Source organism: Nannobrachium achirus, assembly GCF_963921795.1.
Source record: "Nannobrachium achirus genome assembly, chromosome: 2".
Taxonomy (NCBI): Eukaryota; Metazoa; Chordata; class Actinopteri; order Myctophiformes; family Myctophidae; genus Nannobrachium; species Nannobrachium achirus.
The window spans coordinates 42,096,147-42,121,238 of record NC_137811.1 but is presented as its reverse complement, the minus strand read 5'-3'; the positions used below and the strand labels follow the sequence as shown (position 1 = coordinate 42,121,238).

General features: G+C 42.9%; 1 protein-coding gene across 1 annotated transcript; it reads left to right on the top strand.

The window, feature by feature from the left end:
• Positions 1 to 17,211: 17,211 nt before the first annotated feature.
• On the top strand, positions 17,212 to 24,478 carry kcnv1 (potassium voltage-gated channel modifier subfamily V member 1; the record flags this gene model as incomplete). Its single annotated transcript, XM_080720617.1, has 3 exons — positions 17,212 to 17,516; positions 17,968 to 18,626; positions 23,949 to 24,478. The coding sequence occupies 3 exons, from the start codon at positions 17,212 to 17,214 to the stop codon at positions 24,476 to 24,478; spliced, it is 1,494 nt and encodes a 497-aa protein (XP_080576743.1).
• Between the last annotated feature and the right edge of the window lie 614 nt (positions 24,479 to 25,092).

Genomic DNA, 25,092 nt, shown 5'->3' with positions numbered 1-25,092 from the left:
TACCGACTGGGTCGCTAAATCTACCGACTGGGTCGCTAAATCTACCGACTGGGTCGCTAAATCTACCGACTGGGTCGCTAAATCTACCGACTGGGACGTTAAATCTACCGACTGGGTCGCTTAATTTACCGACTGGGTCGCTAAATCTACCGACTGGGTCGCTAAATCTACCGACTGGCTGGGTTGCTAAATCTACCGACTGTATGCATTATTTATCCATATATCCATATTGTATGTTGGCTATTGAAAAATAGAAGATTTCCAGCCAAAAATGGCAGATCTGCAGCCAAAAACAACTAACCCTAAATACTGTATGTTGGCTGTTCAAAATACCACATCTGCAGCAAAAAAAGCCGTTACTATCAGAGTACGCTTTTTTTTGCCCTCATAAGTCATGTGGGTGTCCACCATCATTGTATTAATGGGAACCCAAGGAATGCTATTGCCTGCCAACAGTCACGTGCAACCACAGTGATACTTGGGACATTGTCTTGAGTTTGCCAAAAATAAACACACGAAGAATCATCACAAGCCCCTCCTACAGCATACCCTGCTTTAACACAAATTATAAAATAAATGGGACTATATTTTCACAAAACGCATATAATGGTGATTGAAACAAGACTTTAAACTAGCGACAGGGACCATAAAGTATTTATTAAGGTAAGAAAATCTAATGTAAAAGTTTGGGGGGAAATGAATGGAATCCTATGGAGAATAGGAACTTTTAGTTCTGTGTTTGCTTCATGTTGAATCCGGACACCTGGCCGCCCCCCTGGATTGGAGGCAGTCCCCCTAGTCCCGGGAAGGAGCAAGGTTGAGCCCACTTGGATCCCACATTTATCCCCTATGGTTCCGACATAAATTTGCCACCCAGGGCCCATGTAGAACCCACCTAGAGCCCACACGGGCTAGCCCAAGCGTCTCCCACCTGGGTCCTATATAAATTTGCCATGGTGGGGCCCACCCAGGGCCCATGTAGAACCCACCTAGAGTAGGCCTACTCTTCTTGATACATTGTTTATTGAATGGATCCCCAATAGCTGAGGGCAAAGTGACAGCTAGTCTTCCTGGGGTCCAAGATTGATACATAGAAGCTGGTGTCAATAGGACACCTGCTGGTTGACAAGTAGTACTACTTAAAGTTCAAACTCATGTTAGTGAGGCAGAAATGTTGTATTTAATGTACAGGATTGGTCGGATTACAGCTTTTAACAGAGAAGTGCACCTATTTTCTATTAGTTTATTAGTGTACCCTGCTAGAAAAACCAGCACAAGACCAGCAGTAAGACCAGCACCAGCACCAGCACAAACCAGCGCATGTTGTGTTTTCTAGCTGGTCTGTGCTGGTGCTGGTGCTGGTGCTGGTTTGTGCTGGTCCCACCATCTAAACCAGCATGAACCAGCACCAGCACAGACCAGCGCTGCTGGTCTGTGCTGGTGCTGGTCTGTGCTGGTGTGGTCAGGGACCCCCGGGGGACCCCCCTGAGAAGTGGACCAGGTCTTTGCTGGTTTAATTTGCTCTTTGCTCTGGTGCTTGAATCCTGTTCTGTATTCCATATTAGATTGTGACATTATTTTTGACATTGTGGGTGTGAGTGGGATTTAAACTTACTACCTCCGGCACTTCAGTCCTGCACTTATCCTCAGCGCCACTGGAACCTGTTAGTTAAAATGGGTGTTTGTCCCTATTTGTATATGACCAGCTTAGACCAGCACAGACCAGCACAGACCAGCACCAGCACAGACCAGCACCAGCACAGACCAGCAGTAAAACACAACATGTGCTGGTTTGTGCTGGTGCTGGTCTGTGCTGGTTTATGCTGGTTCATGCTGGTCTGTGCTGGACCAGCACCAGCACCAGCACAGACCAGCAGTAAAACACAACATGCGCTGGTTTGTGCTGGTGCTGGTCTGTGCTGGTCTATGCTGGTTCATGCTGGTCTGTGCTGGACCAGCACCAGCACCAGCACAGACCAGCAGTAAAACACAACATGTGCTGGTTTGTGCTGGTGCTGGTCTGTGCTGGTTTATGCTGGTTCATGCTGGTCTGTGCTGGACCAGCACCAGCACAGACCAGCAGTAAAACACAACATGCGCTGGTTTGTGCTGGTGCTGGTCTGTGCTGGTCTATGCTGGTTCATGCTGGTCTGTGCTGGACCAGCACCAGCACCAGCACAGACCAGCAGTAAAACACAACATGTGCTGGTTTGTGCTGGTGCTGGTCTGTGCTGGTCTATGCTGGTTCATGCTGGTCTGTGCTGGTGCTGGTGCTGGTCTATGCTGGACCAGCAGCAGCACCAGCACAGACCAGCAGTAAAACACAACATGTGCTGGTTTGTGCTGGTGCTGGTCTGTACTGGTCTGTGCTGGTCTATGCTGGTTTATGCTGGTTCATGCTGGTCTGTGCTGGTGCTGGTGCTGGTCTGTGCTGGTGGACCAGCATGGGACCAGCACAGACCAGCATAGACCAGCACCAGCACCAGCACAGACCAGCATGAACCAGCATAAACCAGCATAGACCAGCACAGACCAGCATGAAAATTGTGCTGGTCTGTGCTGGTTTTTCTAGCAGGGTAAACACAAGCATTACACCAAACATGCCTTTACCATCTAATACAAATATTTCATCATACATTAGCTTCCATGCCAAGGAAGCTAATGTATCTCAGGTTTGCTTATCAAAGCCAAGCGAAGGTCTTAGAATAAAACTGAAGTTGAATTCCCAAGAAAAAAAATCACACCCAGTGTAAGTAAGCGGTGCCTTTGAGCAGTTAATTTCATTAAGCTATATATATATGAATTATTGTGTTGCCCATTATTATCAAGGCTGTTCACTTGGGAGAGATACAGAGTTGCATGTACAGTATATCTGAATTTCAATAATTCCATTTGGAAAGTAGGTTGATTTTAGAGCATTGGTCCTCACCATTTGGGCGTCGCTGGTAGGGACGGGAACCTAGGAAAGAAAAGGACACCCGTGTTAGCCAACGTTGACTGTGGGGGCATTGGTCTGCAGTAGCCTTACAACAAGAGGGTGGTCTGAAGCAAGCCCAGCAGGGAGCGCTCCACTCCACTTTATTACGGAGTCCTTGTCTGGTATCGCGACGCCCCAGCTGCCTTAAAGCTAAAGCTCCAAACAGCCCAAAACAAACTAATTAGGGTTGTGCTTGGTCTCCCTCCTCTGACCCACCTTACCGAGCATCACCACGAAAGCGTGGGGTGGCTCAAAGTAGCTGACAGAGTACAGCATGTGAAGTGGCTACCCATCTTAACGAAACCTTTACCACCGTGGCCCGTTCGCTGGTTGAAAAACTGGTCGCCCCATCTGGGCGGTATGGTGTAAAATTTGTTAAGAAATTCTACAATAAACTGGGCGTCAGAAAAGACAGTTTTAAACTTGCCACAGTGACAACTGATGAAGTGTTTAAAAAACTGAGTGCCCTACCTCAACACAAGGCCACTGGCCTTGATAAAATTCCAGCTAGATTTCTCAGAGATTCAGCCGCCACCATTGCTCCAATAATTACCCACATAATTAACCTTTCCATCGAACAGGGTCATGTCCCACAGGACTTCAAACTAGCAAAAGTAACCCCCCTGCATAAAAAAGGTAGCAAACTAGACCCTGGAAACTACCGTCCCGTTTCCATTCTTAGCTCCATATCCAAAGTCATGGAGAAAATAGTCTACGAACAGATAGCAAGATATCTCGATGAGAATAATCTGATTTACGAGTTCCAATCTGGATTCAGAAAATCTCATTCCACTGACACATGCCTTCTCTATTTGACTGACCAAATCAAACGCGAAGCGGATGACGGCAAATATAGCGGCATGGTCATGATGGACCTCCAGAAGGCATTTGACACCGTAAATCATTCTATTCTGATTGAGAAACTAAAAGCCATCGGTCTTGACAGCGCAGCAGTGAGGTGGATGCAGTCTTACCTGGTGGGGAGGGAACAGGTGGTGGAGATTAACGGTACCCTGTCCCCCCCCCTCCCGGTAAACTGTGGTGTTCCTCAAGGTAGCATACTGGGACCTCTGTTGTTCCTAATATACGTGAACGACATGGCATCTGCTTGTGACTGCAACCTGTTCCTGTTCGCGGATGACTCGGCTCTCCTAGTCTCGGGCAAGGACCACTTGCAGGTTGAGAAGACACTTAACTCTGAACTAAGTAAGATCTGCACATGGCTTAACGACAACCAATTATCAATTCACCTGGGTAAAACAGAGTCCATCCTCTTTGGATCAAATCATAACCTCAAAAAAGTTGATAACTTCACAATCAAAGTGGGTGACAAGGTCATAACACGAAAAAACGAAATCTCTTACTTAGGATGTATCCTTGAAGCTAATCTTTCCAGTGAAAAGATGACTTCTAAAGTAATAAATAAAATCAACCAACGAACTCGTTTCCTACAGAGGATCGCCCCGATGGTCAATTCCAACACACTGAAGACCATAGCTGGTGCAATAATCCAGCCCCTCTTTGACTACGGAGTCCACGTATGGTATTGTGACGCCCCACAAGCCCTAAAAACTAAACTACAAACAGCCCAAAATAAACTAATTAGGGTCCTGCTTAGACTTCCCTATCAGACTCACCTCACCGCTACTCACCAGTTAAGAGTGGGGTGGCTCAGAGTAGTTGACAGAGTACAGCAACTTGCAATGGGCCTGGTGTACAAGATACACTACACCACTATGATACCCAAGTACCTGTCAAAATACTTTATAAACATTAAGGATGTCCATAATTACAACACCAGAGGCAGCGCCACAGATCACTTTCAACCCAGAGTCAAAACCAACAAAGGGTCAAACTCTTTTTTCTGCTATACCACCAAAATGTGGAAAGCCTTACCGAAGGCCACAAAGGAGTGTGGATCACTAGCATCCTTTAAAATTGCCCTGAAAAACCACTTACAGGCAGCAGCCGTTCGCAACTGGTAAAAAAGAATCTAGCCCAACCCTACCCTCCCCTGCCCCTTCTTTGTATATACTGTTTGTTTCGACTTACTGTCTTCTATTTTGTTTTTCTTTACATATCTACTGCATAGTACTGTGTTCTATTTGTCTGTCATTCAATGTTATATGAGATACTTCAATGGTTTCCAGTGGAAATAAGCTTAGTCTTTTCATGGATCTCCTTTTAGTAGACCTTGTACCAGTGAACTGTACCGTCATGAAACTGTACCTTTTCCTATGCAAACTTCTAATAAAGTCTTCAATCAATCAAAGCATCTTGCAATGGGCCTGGTGTACAAGATACACTACACCTCCAAGATTCCCATGTACCTGACAAACTACTTCTTAAAGGTCAAGGATGTTCACGATCATAACACCAGAGGCAGCTCCACTAATCATCATCAGCGTAGATTTAACACTAAACAAGGCGCTAACTCGTTCTCCTGCTATACCATCAACATGTGGAACGCCCTTCCACAAGCCCTAAAGGAGAGCAAATCCCTAGCCTCCTTCAAAATTGGTATGAAAAGTCACCTTCAGACAGCAGCTACCCGTGACTTGTAAATAGACTAAGCCCCCATGCTCCCCCCCCCTTTTTCTTTGTATTCTGCCTTTTGTATTTGATGTTATGCTTTTGAAACTGATATTATCCTAGATAAAGTACTATGTTCTATCCGTCTGTCTTTCAATGTTATATGAGATACTTAAAGTGTGGTTCCTGTGGAAATAAGCCTCGGCTTTCTAGGATCTCCTTTTAGTTGACCTTGTACCAGTGATTTGTACTGTCATGAAACTGTACTTTTTTCTATTGCAAACTTCTAATAAATTCTTCAATCAATCAATCAAACCACTATGGCAAAGATGCACGGTGGACCTAACCCACAGGACACCAGGGCCAGGCCAACCCCTCCAGCTAGGGGATGGGCCCGACCCATCCCGGAGAATTGCCAGGGTTGTTTCGCTTGCGGAAGTAAAACCCACTTTGTGCAGGACTGTAGCATGAGACATCAACACAAGAACAACTAATCTGTTGACACGAACAGGAACAATGATGTGTCTGATTTTTAAGTTACGCCGGCCCTTTCAGGACCACCAATGGGGGAGATCAAAAATCATCAAAAGAGAAATTGGAATAACATACGTATCAGACATTTTGCGAGAGACACTTTGCAAGAGAGATTGGAATATCAGATACTTTGCAGAATGGAACGTTTTATTGGACATCGTGAGACATTTGGGGCAACAAAGATACTTGTACAGAAAAAGAAAACCCATCATTTGTCATCCCTAAAAAAAAGGATTTCAAGCAGCAGAATTTCTTTTGACCTATTTTAGTAGTACATGTTATCAAGCAGTCTGCCTTATACCGTAGGTGGACAATTATTTTCAAAATAGGAAAACAAATGTTGTTGGGTGGGGGTAAGAAAGTGTGATGCTTTTGGGTTATTCTCTGTTATAATACTGTGCCTATTAAAACCTCACAAAAACTCAATTATTTCCAATAATCATGGTAATTAAACATCATATGCCATGTCCGAGCTAGGGAATTATACCACAATGAGCAAAGAGGAGGTCACAGTAATAACATTTACCATTTAAAACTGGTATAGTTGACCTCTGGGGGTCATTAGGATAGATTTAATGATTAAAATGATGAATGAACAACACAATTAACATTTCTACAGGAGTAGAAGATGGACAATGACCCAAACTTGATTTTTGCTAAATATATTTTAATCTGAACTTTAGGTTTCTCTGCTTGAGCATAACAACAGTAGGCCTATGTTGTTTTTACATCATGTAATGACAATGTCATTACTTTATATGCATTTGCCTTCTCCTTTTATCACTTTTTACTGCTGCACAGCACAGACAACATTTCAACTTAGAAGGTGCATCATTTAACTTAACTTAAAGTGACAGCAGCAATATTCACACAATCACAATATAATAATTCAAATGAATTTAAAGTAATGGTGGCATTCATTTACTCCCTGAGAATTTATCTAATTTGAGGGGCCAGCTCTTATAGTTAGGCGGCTAAGTTCTCTAGGTTCTCTTTCCCTGGGAGAACCAGTGCTACAACATACTGCATAATAAATGTATCTAATTGCCTTCTCTTTTTAACACTTGAATGTTGGCACAGACTCTTTTTAACACTTTAATGTTGGCACAGACACTAAACAAGGTGCAGCATCATTCAACTTAAATTGACAGCAGTATTAATTCATATAGTAATTCAAATGAACGTAAAGTAATCTAGCTATTTCTTTGAATGACGTGTTTATCGTAATTTTCATCCCTTGGAACTCCTCTTTGGCCTGTTCTTTGCTGCACCCATTCCTGGCATGAGATGGATGAATGGCAAGGATCAGAAGGTCTGTATCAACATGATTTCAGTCATAATGTCAACATAAATATGAAACATAAACACAAAGAACTCACCTGTCCAGGACAGTGGAGAAGTGTTCTAGGAGGAAGTTCACCTCTTCTACACCATGGTTCAGGAGCTCCAGCCTGTTATCTGGCCAAGAGTCATGGTTGAAGACACTGAAACACTTCACTGCCTTGGCTGTTGGTATATCCTGTGTGTTCTCTTCTATCAGCAAAAGACAGAGGAAGAACAAAGGTTAGGCCTCTCTCTCAAGAGTGCTCTAAACATGCCATTGTGCTTAAAATATAATGCAAAAATACAACAACTCACCAACTAGGCTGCTAAATCTGTTCTTCAGGTGTTTCACTGTGGACTCACAGGTCAGCTGAGTGGCTCTTTGCAGTCTGGGAGCACACTGGCTGATGGGTTGACCTGCTGCCAGCTCTGCAGCTTCACCTTTAGAAAGGGTGACTTCCTGTGAAGCATGCAAAATTAAAATGCTAAGTACATCTTATTAACATGGAATAAACATTGCTTTTATATACAGTATATACTGTGGTGTATGTACCTGATACATGAACCTCCCAGTCCCAGGTTCTCCTCCTTCCTGTTGGCGCTGCTCCTTCATGGCTGCCAGGAACTCAGACAGCTTACCATCAGGTTTGGGTCTAGCTGCCATATCTTCTATGGTAGCGAGGAGAGATTTGATGCCACTAACAGCCTGGGAAGACAGTTGTATTCTGTACAGTTGTATATTGTATTATAAGAAACATGTTAAGGGGAAGATGAAAATAATCCCCAGTTGCCCCCCTTTTTCTCTCTTCTTTACCTGAGGTAGAATGACATCTTTCCTCTGGAGAAGCAGGCTGAATTTGCAGATGGCAGAGAAAGGAAGTTCTGACAGGAAGTGGCAGAATGCCACAAATGTCCCATCCTCCATGCTGACTTTGATCTGCAAATATATCAGTGTAGTTCTCATTCTCAACTCATTATCATACAACACTAAAGTTAAAATGTTTTCATTTCATTAATACTGTTCAACACAAAACACTGAGATAAGAATACTAACCTTCTTTGCTCTGCCTGCTATGTCTTCATTGGTAGAGGCGCCTGCAGGGTGGTCCATGTGCACATTTCCTGCAGTAAACACACACCATGGCTTGCACCTCATATCGCAACCACAGGAACTGCACCAGCCATTGTTTTTTTTTTTTTTTTAAGATTTGTTTTTATGCCTTTATTTGATAGGATACTATCCTATCAAATAAGAGATGGGAAATGACATGCGCAAAGGTCGTCGGGATTGGGAATCGAACCGGCAACGCCAGCAGGCATCATAGCCTAGTATGTGGTATGCGCCTTGACCACTAGCCCAGCGGGCGCCCCTGCACCAGCCATTGTTGCTGAAATGTGTACTTTTTCTTTTTTCCCCCAGTTTCTTTCACGGACCAGTGTCCTCTTCTTCACTCTTCTTCATCTAGTAAGCGCATAACGTATAGCAACGGTTTGTGAGCTTGTAGATTGGCTATTTTTGGCTACGATATTTGTGTAGAGAGGGGGGGGGGGGGGGGGGGATCGACCTCTGGGGGACCCCATTACAATATCGAACCAAAACCGCTGTACCAAACTGATCGGCCCTGTACCAAACCACCTGTACAGAATGAGTGTCCAAAACTATTTGTTTTTGGGATACAGTGGAGTGGTGATGTTGTGGTTAATAATAATACAGTATGTCGTACCCTTCGAGCCGTTCATCCATTTTACTTCGATTGTCCGAACCTCCAGACACGAGGTGATTTTCTCGACCTGAGGGTTAGAAACACAACGATTTAAAATGTAGGCATTTTAGCAGACAAGCTTAATCCAGAGCAGATTTACAGTAAGGAAGTTAAACACAAGGTACAACAAATTTAGAACAGCTTTGGATTCCGTACTCCATTTCTTTTCCCTGCACAACCAAAGATAATTCGACAAAGAAACAACACTTTTTAATATAATGTAGGCCTATTTATTCAGTTAATACTACATCTACAGCAATTAAAAAATCTCTCTCATTCTCTCTCTCTCTCTCTCTCTCTCTCTCTCTCTCTCTCTCTCTCTCTCACACACACACACACACACACACACACACACACACACACACACACACACACACACACACACACACACACACACACACACACACACACACACACACACAGAGAGAGAGAGAGAGACAGACAACCAACCACACAGCCCCTAAGCTAGTTTTTAGTTAGCATGCTAACAGAACATATGCCCACAGACTTATTTTGTTAACTTGTTTTACATCTAGTAAGCGCATAACGTATAGCAACGGTTTGTGAGCTTGTAGATTGGCTATTTTTGGCTACGATATTTTTGTAGAGGAGGGGGGAGATCGACCTCTGGCCCCATTACAATATCGAACCGAAACCGCTGTACCAAACTGATCCGCCCTGTACCAAACCACCCGTACAGAATGAGTGTCCAAAACTATTTGTCTTTGGGATACAGAGGAGTGGAGTGGTGGTGTGTTTAATAATAATACAGTATGTCGTACCCTTCGAGCCGTTCATCCATTTTACTTTGATTGTCCGAACCTCCAGACACAAGGTGACTTTCTCGACCTGAGGGTTAGAAACACAACGATTTACAATTTAGGCATTTTAGCAGACAAACTTAATCCAGAGCAGATTTACAGTAAGGAAGTTAAACACAAGGTAGGCCTACAACAAATTTAGAACTGCTTTGGATTCCGTATAATACAATCTGATGGGGCTGTCAATGGGATGGGCATGCGCTGTGATTTCTGCTGTGTGATTGTAGTTTCAAGTTGAGCATAAAGAGTAACCTAACTTTCAGCTTTTTAAGCTTAACAGCCCCTGAGCAGTGTTGTCACCCACTAGTTTACTCTGGCAGTGTGGCTGTATCTTTGCACCTTTTATTGTGGTCTTTTGATCACCTCATTCAGACCTGCCAACCTTGGGACATTGCACAGAACATATGCCCACAGCCTAAATTACAGATTCTCAAATCATTCAGTCCAGTGAAAAAGGTCCCCTGCACATACAGGTGTAATTGTAAACATAGCCCCATATAGAACCTCACCCGTCGCTGCATACTGTTGTGCTCCGAGATGAGGTCCTAAAAAGATGGCGTAGCGATCGCTGGGACTGCCGCAACAACTAGTTGGAAAACACTCAAAACGACATTTTATCCAAAAAGTAAAGGTAGTTCCGAGCTCCCAGACTGTGGTTTACCTAACCTCGGTACGTAAAACATGAACTACGGCATGAAACAACCCCTTAAATCGCTAGTTTTGTAATGTTTTCCCATTCAACTGGAACTCCCCCGGCGGCAGTTGCCTGTATCTGCTACAATGGGAAAGATGCAGTACTTGCACCTGCCGGCGGGGGCTTTTCTGAATTTAATGAGACTAAATAAGCGATTTAAACCATTTTCCCAATGCTGCGGTTGATGTTTTATTTACCGAGGTTAGGTAAACCACAGTCTGGGAGCTCGGAACTACCTTTACTTTTTGGATAAAATGTCGTTTTGAGTGTTTTCCAACTAGTTGTTGCGGCAGTCCCAGCGATCGCTACGCCATCTTTTTAGGACCTCATCTCGGAGCACAACAGTATGCAGCGACGGGTGAGGTTCTATGGGGCTATTGTAAACATTGTGTTTAAACCTGTTCTCATGTTTTGACCATGTAACTATCATAAATGTACTCACCACTTGATCACGAAGACAAAAAAAGCCGTCTGTGGGGCTGAGAAGCTGTGCTGTATCACGTGACAGGGTTGCCATATCAGCTGAATCAAAGTATTGAGCCGTAGACAGAAACCAGGCTTTACACACTGCGCGAAAAAACAAGTGATTGTGAGGTTAATAAAACCCACCAGATATGTTAAAAACTTGCCCAAATTTTAAGTGTCTACCCAATACGATTTGTCTAGACCTATAAGTCTTAAACTAGCCCTAAATCTGGCAACACTTGAACATCCCAGCAGCAGTGGACAGGCTCCTCGAGTACATTTACTTGAGTGTAGAGTACTATAGTACTTAACTTAAGTACAGATTCTCAGCATGTTTGAGTTTGCGGGAGTGAAAAAGAAAAACCTGGTCGCAGACAAATCTCTATATTTTCAAATGCTTTGTATTGTAAAACTAGGCTACATCTCTGCTTGCAACAACTCCACATCCAAGCAGTGGTGGAAAAAGTACTCAAATGTTTTACTTAGGTAAAAAGTATCAATACTGCAATGTAGAAATACTAGTAAGTAACTAGTAGTAAATTAGTAAATACTAGTAAGTAAATTAAAAATATAGTTGAGTAAAAGTGCAAAAGTAGGCTATTCATCAAAATGGATTTAAAGCACCAAAAGTAAAGAAAAAAAAAGAAAAGAAAATAGCAGATCGTTGTGAACTTGTAGATCAGCTATTCTCAAACAGCCTATGCCTCATTCACACTACAGATATATAGTTGAACGTTTTGCTTGGTAATTGTCTCCACCAGCCGAAGGCTGAGGGAGAGTATGTTTTCCCCTCCGTCCGTCCGTCCGTCCGTCCGTCCGTGCGTCCGTCCGTGCGTGCGTGCGTGCGTGCGTGCGTGCGTGCGTCCGTGCGTCCTCGCAGTTTGTGAGCAGCTAATCTCAGTCACCGTTGGCCCGATCGCTGCCAAACTGAGCACACACACTCCCTGGATGCCAATCTAGAACCTCTGCCCCACATTTTTCAAATCAGCCTCATGGTGGCGCTATAACAGGCCGATTTGTGTGGCCTGGTTGTTACCAGCTAATCTCCGGCGCCGTTGGCCTGATCGCTGCCAAACTGAGCACACACACTCCCTGGATGCTAATTCAGAACCTCTGCCCCACATTTTTTAAATCAGCCTCATGGTGGCGCTATAACAGGCCGATTTGTGTGGCCTGGTGGAGACCTGTGCTCGGAAGAGCACTGCTTCTAGTTCAATGTAATCTCAATGGAAACCAGCTTTAAAGATGCAGGAGATGCTCAGAACAAAGCTTTGAAAGCTTTAAAGCTGGTTTCCATTGAGATTACATTGAATTACCAAGCTAAACGTTCAACTATATATCTGTAGTGTGAATGAGGCATTAGTGTATGTTTTATATTATTATAATTTATAAGTGCAAAGTAACTATACGTTTTCAAATTATTGTAGTGGAGTAAAAGTATATATCCTAGATGTAGTGGAGTTGAATTAAAGTATAGGCTATTGGAAATTGGAAATAGGCTACTCAATGTGACTGCTGCAACAATCCTGTGCTTTTCCTACGCGAACTGCCAATAAAGTAGGCCTACTCAATGAATCAGTCTAGATTTGGCATAATAAAATAAATATGAACTGATAAATGTTGGGCTACATGAGACATACATATTAGGCATTACATGGCCCGACCTAGGCCAGGACATACAGATATTAAAGAGTAGGCCTAACACGTGGTGGCGCTTTGGGACGTGCAGAAAGTAGAACTGCAGTTGGTTGCCATAGCAGCGACATCTCCAGCCCATTGGCTCCCTCTAGAGTATTTTTAATGTCAAGGTCCATTATTTATTGGGCATTTGAGCCACGGACCAATAACAGACAAAACGTTGATCAAAACAACAATTCTTCTACATCTAATTGTGTAAAGTAGGCTACATGCAGATACATTAAATCAAATGGACCCGTAACCATGATAAGGGTCCTTTTGGTTTACAACTCTCCATCGTCTAGCTGCTGGGGACCAGCTGGAACCCCCTCAAGGACCACTGGTGTGGTCCCCGGACCACTGAGTGAGAACCACTGCTCTAGAAGAACAGGCGCCTCGCTCCACCGTGGCGAGCCGAGCGTACGGTCGGGTTTTGATTTATTTTAACTTTTCCCATATTCTTTCTTTCCCTTTGAAGCATTGGACAGTGCTGAATACGGTGCGGTTTCTGTAGAAAGATCTGCTGTAGGCACACAACTTGAGAATGTGTGTCAGTGTTAAATGTTTTTGTTCTACAAATGGACGGTCCACAGTCCACACGTTTAATCGTCTGAACGAACTAATTGAAATGATATTCGTCATATAGCAGGGTAAGGATCTTTTTTTGCATTCATTGTTTTATCAATGTATGTGATTTAGCTGTAGCTCAGCTCAGCTCCATCGCTCATTTAATTTCAGTGACATTCACTCGACGAGACCATAGGCTATTGCACACTTTTGGACATCTTCAATTCTTGCATGTGATTTGTGATACATTTGGTGTAAAAAATGTGACCACTTAAGATTAGGTAAGGTTAAATATTCCTTAATTCAAGTAAATATATTATTCGTGCACTGTGTCCTCACAGTAGCCCATGCACTGCACATTATTTGATGGATGCAACAATGCCCTTTTTGAATATTATGCAAATACAGGCATCTTTGATTTGGTTAATGTAGGCTACTCCAAAGCTATAGGCTATGTTGTATTAAGTTCATTTTCTGCACATCAATAACAGCACACAATGACACATTTGAATTTAGTTGCAAAGTAAAATATTTTGCTTTTCTGACAAAACCACTCTAGGAATTTATGATCACAGGAATGGGAGCATTAGATATAGGTCTAATAATTAGTTAAGCCAGCTGAAATAATCAAATATCCATGCAGAGAAATGAGAAGTAGGACACAGCTCTCTCTCTCTCTCTCTCTATGAAATCATGGGCACATTAGTCTCTCCACTTCTGGGAGAGATGTTCCCAAGCCTTTTAGGCTGCGACCCGCCCCCCCCCCCCCCTCCAAAAAGGAGGAAAAATAATAATAATAATAAAAAAAAAAAAAAAAAAATATATATATATGTGGGTGGGTGACGTGACGTAACGTTTTCGCTGTCCTCGGTGTCAAACATGTATAAATAAAAAATATATTTGTCAAAAACCTTCTGAATATTGTGCAGGACATTAAGCTTTATGTGAACTTACTCAAGATTAAAACATTTCATTCCTCATTTCTTCAGAATCTTCAACCAAACATGGCAAAACTCATATGGTGTGACTGTCCTGACCTTGTTTCTCAAAGTGGGAACTTGAATAAAACTAAGAAAAAGAATTGCTAAAAATCATTTGAAAATGAATTTAGGCTAAAAAAAATGTCTATTTTGAGCCTATATCTTTTCAAAGTCAAAGCATAATGTTTTCAGTCATTTCTGATCAAAAACATTTTGTCCCCCAACCCAAAATCATTTGGTGTGACACTAGTTTGGAAAAATTAAACAGGCAATTATTTGGACACCTATTGGCTAGAGAGGTCCTTCTTCTGTAAGGCTATTCAGCACTCCCAGCACAACTGCAAGACAGGTGTCTGAGGTGAGTTATGATTTTAACATTTTCATGAAATGCCATCTTGTTGAAACGTTGACAAACTCACCATTCTGGATGTCTTTTGGTGTGACACCTTTTCTTTAAAAAAAGCTTAAGTTATTTGAAGTTTTGGTCATATTTCCATGTAGATCTAGGCTGCTTTGTTATAGCTAGCATGCTGTTAGCATGCTAATGTGTACATAGTAGCCTCAAGGTAAACCTAAATGGAGAAAACAGTAATATGGTGTGACACTTAATCATATGGTGTGACATGTCTGCTTGTCACACCATATGACTTGACTGTCACACCATATGATTTATACTGTATTTAACTACAGATATAACAACAAATAACAAAGTTCCATGTTTCTTTTGTACATTTAAACATTTGTTTTAAACATTTTTACATAAAATGTAATTTAGCTTCATTCAGTGATACTTCAAATTCATCAGACAGAGCAGAAACCCCTTCACAGAAACCTTAACATATTGTTTCAATCTAAACAATATTTTCTCTTTGTCTTAAACTATACATTCCATTTTCTTTTGTCAGCTGGAAAATGACAAGTGCTGAGAGAACGAGAAAGTACAGGGAGAAACTAAACAATGACCCAGCAAGGAGAGAGGAGCCAAAGGGGCGAGACTGCATTTTCTACGAAGAGCAGGAGGTTGTCTGTGGCATAGCAGAACCTCAACAAGGCAGCCGGTTTGCTACCCTCACCAAATACGACTGGCTGATGCACAAATAATACAGTCTAAATGTATAATCTAATCTGATCTAATACTTTTGTACTTTCACTCACTGGACTGGACAGTGGACAGTGTTAAGGTAGGACCCGAGACAAAACTAGCGAAAATAGCTGATCTACAAGCTCTCAACACGTTGTGCTGCGAGAGCTTGTAGATCAGCTATTTTCAGAGTTGCGCAACCCAGCACTCTTTAGCTAGTGGAGATGTGGTGTAATGTCATGATTCCTAATTACATTTGTTCAACACAAAATGCTGTGTTCAAGTTCAGGAGACTTCGGAAAAAAAGCAATTTACCTGAATGCTGAGTTCTGTTTCCACTAATTGGTGTTAATAAAATGTTGCCTTCAATGCCTTGGCTCCAAGTGTGGCTATGCGCCTTATTGTCCCTTTAGGATCCTTCTGCCGTGGGCCGGCAGAAGACTTAGGTGTGCGTAGCATTCCTGTGCACATCCTCATCATCCATCTACTACTACAATTCTTTCTTATCCCATGTTAAAGCCCTACAATAATATCCTGTTCAGAAATATTAAGGCCATGTTATCCTGGGTAATTGTTTAATCAATCAGTAAAGTTCAGTACTCACTAATAGGTAGGTTAAAACACAGTTTGCTTTGACACATGAAGATATGATCATACGGTGTGACACTAAATCATTTGGTGTGACATTCCAAATAGTGAGAAATCATACCTTTATTAATGATTAAACCAAAAAAATGTTTATGGATTACATAGAGAATATTATCAGGAAGAGTCACAAATATTTGTGTAATTTTAGAGAAAGTTTTGACAGAATACATTTAAAATATGTTGTAAGATCATGAACATGGGCCTCACACAGAGTGTCGATTATGAAAAAAATATACAGATATAATTAATTTTCAAAAAACTATAGTGGATCACTGGTTAGTTATGATAAAGGACTTTGATAAAGTGAGTAACTTAAGAAAGATGTACTCCATTTTCATTTTATGAACAATTATTTTCATGTCACACCATATGACGATTTTAGGCACAAGTACAACAAACTGCTGAATAAAGTCTGATTCAAATAAAATATCTAAAAACAAAATGTATTTCCATAAGGTTGAGAGTGAGTAGAACAAAAGTAAATAACTTTTATGCCTGCAATTTAAAGTTTTTTTAAAAACACATTTTTTGGGGTGTCACGTCACTGACCCATATATATATATATATATATATATATATATATATATATATATATATATTTGAACTGGGGAGTGGGGACCCCCACCCTGACAACTTGTGACAATCACTTGAAATTGTGCCTCCCCCCGTGTTTGAGTAGTTTGAGTTGGTTCCACAAATAAATATTGTGAAAATAGCTGAACTACAAGCTACAACGCACACTGCTCTGAGCTTGTAGACTGCCTATTTTCAAAAATGTTGCCTCTTTCCAAGGTAATATTTGACAATTTGGCCAGTGTTTGACCATTGCTTATACTGTATGTTGGTCTGTTTATTGTTGAGTGCATGAGAAAACTATGTTGCACATGAAGCTAATCATCTGGGGAACGCCCAAAAATCATTTGGGAACCCCCCTGGGGGTCCCGACCCCCAGTTTTGGGAACCCTTGCATTAGATTAGACTAATCAACTTCAGTCAGGTTTCAAGCTCACAATATAGTCCTCCGTTTGACTCTGACAAATTATTCAGGTTAAGCTAAAGCAAGGCACAGACTTTCCATTGTGTTTATTCATTCTACTGACACTCCAAACTCCAGGTCATCCTACCTACTGCCTGCCTCCTCCCAACACCATGACCAGCTGTACATCCAGCCCAGGGGGAGCCGCTGACCACTACGAGGATAGCGTCTCCTTCCTGTCCCTGGACTCCAGTGTCTTCTACAGCGAGACGTCCGGTGGCAGCAGCCCACTGGATCTATTCATCATCAACGTTGGAGGGAGTCGCTATGTCCTGTCCCAGGAGCTCTTGGCGTCCTACCCAGAGACCCGGCTTGGGAAGCTGGTCTGTTCCAGTCACGACGTGGCCCTGGAGTTGTGTGACGACGTCGACTTCCTGGAGAATGAGTTCTTCTTTGACCGCAGCTCGCAAACTTTTCAGTATGTTGAGCAGTGATTGCAGTTTAGAATGTTTCATTTAACAAGTTACAGTCTGTGATTTCATACCTTTTTTTATCCAATTTTCACCTCTACGGTTACACAATAACAGATTAAGTTCTAGAAGCTGCCCAGCGTAACTACAGTTACAGATGTTGAGGTTAAAGGGACGTATTCGGTGGTACGTACATCAACATTAGATGCTGAAGAGAGGAGGGCACAACTCATTGATGTTCACAGCTGCTCCACAAAACAAACTAGAAACATCTTTACAAGCCTTCTTTTAGAGTATCATAGAATAACATTATAACGTCATGGTTGTTTTTAGTGGACTGTGTAAGCACCAATAGGACATACAGCACCATGAATGTTTTTCTTATGGCTATGATAAGCTTTCCTTGCTAAATTACATGGGATGATTTAATTGACTATTTCTTATTTCTTTTAATAATAGATATATAATGAACTTCTACCGGACGGGCCACCTGCATGTGAGGGAGGAGCTTTGTGTGATCTCCTTCCAGCAGGAGATTGAGTACTGGGGCATCGACGAGCTCCGCATCAACCCTTGCTGCCGTGAACGTTACTACCGCCATAAGGACCTGAAGCAGAGCCTGGACGTGCGTCACAATGCTGAGGTTGATGACGGTGGCGATGAAGACTTCTCGGGCGCCGCATGCCCGGCCCTCCGTCAGTATCTCTGGGACCTGCTGGAGAAACCAGAGTCGTCTCGTGCCGCCCACACCTTCGGCACTCTCTCCATCTTCTTTGTGGTCGTGTCCATTATCAACATGGTGCTCATCTCGCTGGACTTGGGCGAAGACCTGGTCACGGCCAGTGCTATCAGTGGCACGATCGCATTGGAGTATATCTGTGTGGTGTGGTTCACGGGCGAACTCGCGCTCCGGTTTCTTATCGTGCGAGACAAGTGCCGCTTCAGCCGCAGGGTGCCCAATGTGATCGACCTGTTGGCCATCCTCCCCTTCTACGTGACACTGGCGGTGGAGAACCTTCATGGTGGCAACATAGAGCTGGAGAACATGGGCCGTGTGGTCCAGGTACTCCGCCTCTTGAGATCCCTCCGCATGCTGAAATTGGGACGCCACTCCACAGGTAACTTACATCTGCCAGGACATCAGACCAGTAACCCCAAAAACCCCCAAAAGTCCATCGAGTTCAATGGACCTTTTCTGTTCCTTTTCTAATTTGACAATATCAAGTCCAATCAGACAGGATTAGTCAAACTCCCTGTGACATCACTATACCGGTATACAGTGTTGGGTATCGTTACATTTTGAAGTAACTCGTTAAGTTACTTTAGTTACTGACTTGAAAAACTAATCCGTTAAGTTACTCCGCTACCCAATGAGAAAAGTAACTTAACGATATTTTTTTTCCGTTACCGACAATTAAAACCCACCTGCGAGGACGTTTGGTAAACATAAAATAGCCTACCGGAGTGTTGTGATGGCTGGACTTCAACATGGAGATTTGCATTGACGTTGAACCTCCTCCTTTCTTTCACCAGTACATCCAAAAATAGTGTGAATACTTCCACAGCCTTACTAAAAGGCTGTCTCTCTCAAGCCCTGCCATGCACGACTGTAAATTATATGTTAACAAGACACGAGCACAGATAGTTTGTCCCAACTCTTCCTGCTCACTTCACAGAGCTGCCGTCACCCTGTGTTACACCACTAGTGGCAACCTATATAAAACTGTAGACTGACTATGCAACCACCACAGACTGCAACACATTTCTGGTCAGTCACCTTTTTTAACAGTCAGAGGCGAGTGGGGACGGATTTACGTTCTATCAGGGGGCGGACTGCCTTCAGAGGGAGGCAGACAGACAGGCAGACAGACAGCTACACACCCCCACGTGTATTTGTTGACAGAATAAGACAGAAGGAGGAAATATGACTCGGGGCTTCTTTTTTAATCGGTGGCAACAAAAAAACAGTGAAAATGGAACACTTTTTAAAAAAAATAACGAGATTACTTTTTTGAAAATGTAACCAAGTAACTAACCGTTATATTGATAAATGTAACTCGTTAGGTTACTCCGCTACTGCCAAACTAACGTCGTTACGTAATGACGTTAGTTATAACGCCGTTACACCCAACACTGCCGGTATATAGGCAACCACTTTTTGAAAATTGCACCTTTCTAGTAAATTACAGATATGTGTGATATATATTATAACAATGAAACACAAATTTGAATTGAGAGGAGCATATAAACGCATCTTATTGCATCAAAGAGACAATCAGGAAGAAAGAAGTGGAGAGGAAACTTTGTTAGGAAAGAACAGCCGAGCTGCCAGTTTTTCTTTTAAAAGGACACTTGGTACTCTCTGTTTAAACTGTTAAAAGGACTATTAAGCATCATAATATTTTCCAAATAATTCAGAGAACAGGGTTAGGGTTAAATGCACTGGAGCAGTTAAGGATTAAACACTTTGCTCAAGGACACCTCGGTGGTAATCATTCAGGGAGTTGAGAGAGCTTTTAGTATCCTGGACGCCCCAGCTTTGAGAGAAGCCTTTCTTAAATCGGCACAGGCAAAATCTTCCAAAGACAAATTTGTAGAAACTGAAAGCCATTTCAATACAAAAAATAAACAGAACATTCTTTACTCTAGATTTGTCTTAAACCTTCTCACAGAAAATGTTGTAAAGCAACAAGGACAAAATGTCAATTGCCAAAGACCTGAATTATAGTTTTTAGAGAGTAGATAGAAAGAGAGGGGAGGGGCAAGCAAGGAAGAGAAGAGCGAAGCAGACAGAGAGGGAGAGAAAGGGGAGCGTGTAGAGTGAGGGAGACAGAACAAGACGGGCAGACAGAGAATAGGAAATACACCGATTCATATTTTGACATCTCCCTCCAGGGAAGACACACTGAGAAGAGAAATACACCCTGCTCACCTAATTAGATATTGTGTGTGTGTGTGTGTGTGTGTGTGTGTGTGTGTGTGTGTGTGTGTGTGTGTGTGTGTGTGTGTGTGTGTGTGTGTGTGTGCGTGTGTGCGCGCGCGCGCGCGTGCTTGTGCGTTCGAGTAAGCAGGCACATGTGAGAGAAAAAAGATGTATGAGTGCTTTGAGTGCTTTTGGGGAGGACCTGCTCTTGGTTGTCAATGAGCAATGCATAAGAGACCCAGAAAGAAAGAAAGGAGGGACAGAGGGTGCAGAAGGGTGGAGAAAGTGAGAGGAGAAGATGTGTTCTACTGTATGTGTGTGATGCATACTTATAATGCATTGAAATCGACTTCTAAGTATTATTATAGTTAGGCCTGTGTGAACTCAAAAATACAGATAATGCTTTAGCCTATAATAATAATCATAACACATTATAAAGCATTTTGTAATGTCTCATCTATCTATAAATGCGAGAAGTCTCTGCGTGTCTGTCTGCGTGCGTGTGTGTCTGTCTGTAATCCGCGTATCTCGAGAACCGTTCGTCCCACCGGCTTCAGATTCGGCACGCGCGTTCCCCGCCGCGGCACGGAGTGCAGTGCCGGGTCTCGACCCGACCCGGCGAGCGGTTTTCCCGAACCGGCGCGAAACGTTCGGAATCTCCTTATGCGGGGTTGATTGTTGACATCAGGCTGTTCCGGAGGAAATCGGCGAAAGCTCTGACTCATTGTGACATCACTTCATAAAAGGCTCTGACATCACGTACGCCACATGAGTCAACAAAAAATCTCTGTGAGTGTGTATGTATGTATGTAATCCGCGTATCTCGAGAACCGTTTGTCCCACGGGCACGCGCGTTCTCCATATGGGCATAAAATGACGTACGCCACATGAGTCAACAAAAAATCTCTGTGAGTGTGTATGTACGGTATGTATGTAATCCGCGTATCTCGAGAACCGTTCGTCCCACGGGCACGCGCGTTCTCCATATATGGGCATAAAATGAATGCCCCCATATATGGGCAGACAGACAGATACAGATATCTCCATATATGGACATAAATGGACAGAGGCAAACAGATGGTCAAAGATCTCCATATATGGGCATAAAATGGACGCAGACAGACAGATACAGATATCTCCATATATGGGCATAAATGGACACAGGCAAACAGATGTTCAAAACGGGTCCTATGACAACAGGTATAATGAGGTTTGCATTAAAGGGGGAACCGGCACTGTGTCTGCAACACAGTTGGAGGCACAGACAGATACTCCATATATGGGCATAAAATGGACGCAGATAGACAGATATCTCCATATATGGGCATAAAATGGACCCAGAACTATAACTGCAGTGATCTCCATATATGGACATAAAATGGACGCCGACAGACAGAGAGACAGATACAGATATCTCCATATATGGGCATAAATGGACACAGGCAGACAGATGGTCAAAACGGGTCCTATGAAAACAGGTATAATGGGGTTTGCATTAAAGGGCGGGGCATTCATTCCCTATTTACATTGTTCCGAGTTGGCCAGGTCGCCGACTAGACGCTCGGCGGCCCAGCTTCTAGTATAGTCAATTATCATAATACATATAGAACATCTGACCATCCAATCTTGAATTATTTTGAGACAGCAGGGCAGGGTAATGAAGTGGTGAGAGTGAGAGTTCTGTCTTTGAAAGCCTTGTAAATGCGATGCAATAAATAGGCGCAACAGTAAATTATAGTACATATAATACAGTGGTTTTCAAACAGTAGTCCAGGGACCACCAGTGGACCTTGAGGGGGTTCCAGGTGGTCCCCAGCTAAATGATGGAGAGTTGGTAACCAAATTGGTATCCAAAAAAAATGTAGATCTTTACCGTAACTCTTGAGAGTGTAAAATGAAACAAAATGGACCCTTACAGGTCCATTTGGTTTCATTTTACGATTACAGGTCCATTTGGTTTCACTTTACGACCTGTGAGGGTACATTTTGTTTCATTCTACACTCTCAAGAGTTAAACACCAGCAGTACTTCATTTACAAAAAGCATACACAATTAGAGAATATAGAACAATTGTTATTTTGAACGTTTGTCTGTTATCTCGCCTATGATACCACACCAATAGAGCATGGAACTTGGGACAAAATCCTATCCAACGATAACAAAATATTCCAAGTCTTGGGTCTGAGAGGCAAATTCTCATCAAACGTTCATACGTGGCTCATATGCTGAATAAATATGATTTGATATGAAAAGGTTTGAAAACCACTGATATACTCTCTTTGAAGCTACAGCAAAGCCTTTTTGAGCCTTCATTTATAACTCTCTGAACTCTGTTAAACTGTCTTGTGTGAGTGTACTGTAGACAGAGAAGGCAAGTCATTCCAGGGTGTGAATCTATCTTCTGTAAAAAATGGACCAGTTGTGGGGGTATTTATAAATGTGCCGCTTCCTTTCTCTGCCGCACTGCTGCCATGTTATTTTCCCTTAACAAAACAGCCATAATCAACAGATTCACACATTTCCGCATTTAGCTTGCTGAGAACAGGTGAAAATTAGACAAAGATTATGTGATGGTCACATGCTGTTTCTTGTCATTCGTAAAAGAAAACGCATATTAGTTAGAATTACTGAAATACTGAATATGAATATGCTAGTCAGTAATTGAAGAATGATGATCTTTACTTGCTCCAGCAGAGCGTGCAAGTACTGTGTTTGGCTGCGTATGTATGTATGTAGGTGTGTGTGTTTAAGCCCGTAGCCCAATCAGGGACCAGCATTTTTGGCAACGTCATCATTAACAGCCAGTGGTGATGTCACTTGTGAGCGCACTTCATGGCGCTTTGATTTGGTTATAACAGATTTGGTTATGTCACCATCAATAGCCAATAAGGGACAATCATTCTTGGTGACATAACTAAGGTACAGGTTGGTTAAGCCAATACAAGTAGGCCATGCCTTGCACACAAGTAGGCCTGTGCGAAAGGCACAAGTTGGTAATAAACATTTTCCTAATGAGATAATTTGTTCTATAGCTAGTTTCATTATGTTCAATACAACATAATGTCCTATTATAGGATCCTATTTAAAATGCATGATAAAGCAGGGTATGCAGCAACACAACGCCAACCTGTCTTGTTCAAATACGGTATCTTCAACTACATTTGGCAAGTCGGCAATGTCCTATAGCCAATTAGCCAATTCTTGATACTGTACATCTTGACTTAAATCGAATGAAGGATAAAGTTCGGTCAAATCGCTGAATGCAGTGGGAAAGTGGTAATTGGTTTTGATAAGGCCTTGAATATTCAGTTATTGGAATTTGTATTAACTTATTGCTCTTGTTTTAGTTTTTTTATTATTGCAAAATATTATGCATGGCTGTAACAAAAAAAGGAAAAGGCTAGAGGCTTGTAAAACATCTCAAAAGAAACAGAAAAACGTACTAATCAAAGGCTTCCTGTTGACGTTTTTCCACACCTTTTGCGTCGTCTTCATCCTACATTTATGTCTTCCCCAGGCCTCAAGTCCCTCGGGATGACCATCACCCAATGCTACGAGGAGGTCGGTCTTCTCATGCTCTTCCTCGGCGTGGGCATCTCCCTCTTCGCCACCACGGTCTTTGCGCTGGAACACGACCTGCCGGGCACCACCTTCAGCAGCGTGCCAGTGGCCTGGTGGTGGGCCACCACCTCCATGACCACGGTGGGCTACGGCGACATCCGGCCCGACACGGCCCCGGGGAAGGTGCTCGCGTTCCTCTGCATCCTGTCGGGCATCCTAATCCTGGCACTGCCCATCGCCATCATAAACGACCGCTTCGCCGCGTGCTACTTCACCCTGAAGCTGAAAGAGGCGGCGCTGCGTCACAGCGAGGTGCTGAAGAGGCTGGCGCGCGGCTCGGTGGGCGAGGCCGGGGAGGCCGGGGAGGGAGGAGGCGTGAACCTGAGGGACACGTATGCTCGCACCGTCCTGGACCTGCTGAGGCTGCAGCAAGGCAGGAGGAGAGTCAGCACCAGGACCAGCAGTGGAGGAGATGAACTCTGGTAGAGCAGTGGTCCTCAACCTTTTCAGGACGCGACCCCCAAAAGAATCATATTTTAACGGGGGACCCCCCCGACCCTGGCGAGCACTAAAGCTGGTTGCACACTGCACTGCGTGTTTTCGTTGCGTTTTGGAAATCCGAAATCCGGAGGCCAGGGAGAGAGAGAGGAAAGAGAGAGAGAGCAAGGGATTCAGTAGCAACAATTGCGAAAATCGGAAAGAAATCAAACCTGGTCCGAAAATAAATACGAAACAGTGGGCAAACGTGATTGACATAAAGTGAGGTTGATTTTTTTATTTACGCACTCCGAAATTCACTCCGATATTCGGCCTGAAAAACGCAGCAGTGTGCAAAGAGTTGAGGAATTACATTTTGTATAACACGATTCTATTGTGAAAATAGCAAATCTACATGCTCAAACACCTCGCGTTGCGAGGCGTTGTGAGCATGTATATTGGCTATTTTCACAATTTCTGCTTCTAATATTTGACAAAACAATGTTGCACATTAAGTTAATCATCTGGGGACCCTCCAAAATAATTTGGCTCTGGTTCCAGCAATCCATTCTGGTGGTTTTAACTGAACTGTCAAACTTAAGGGTCATTCCCACCGGGCAAGA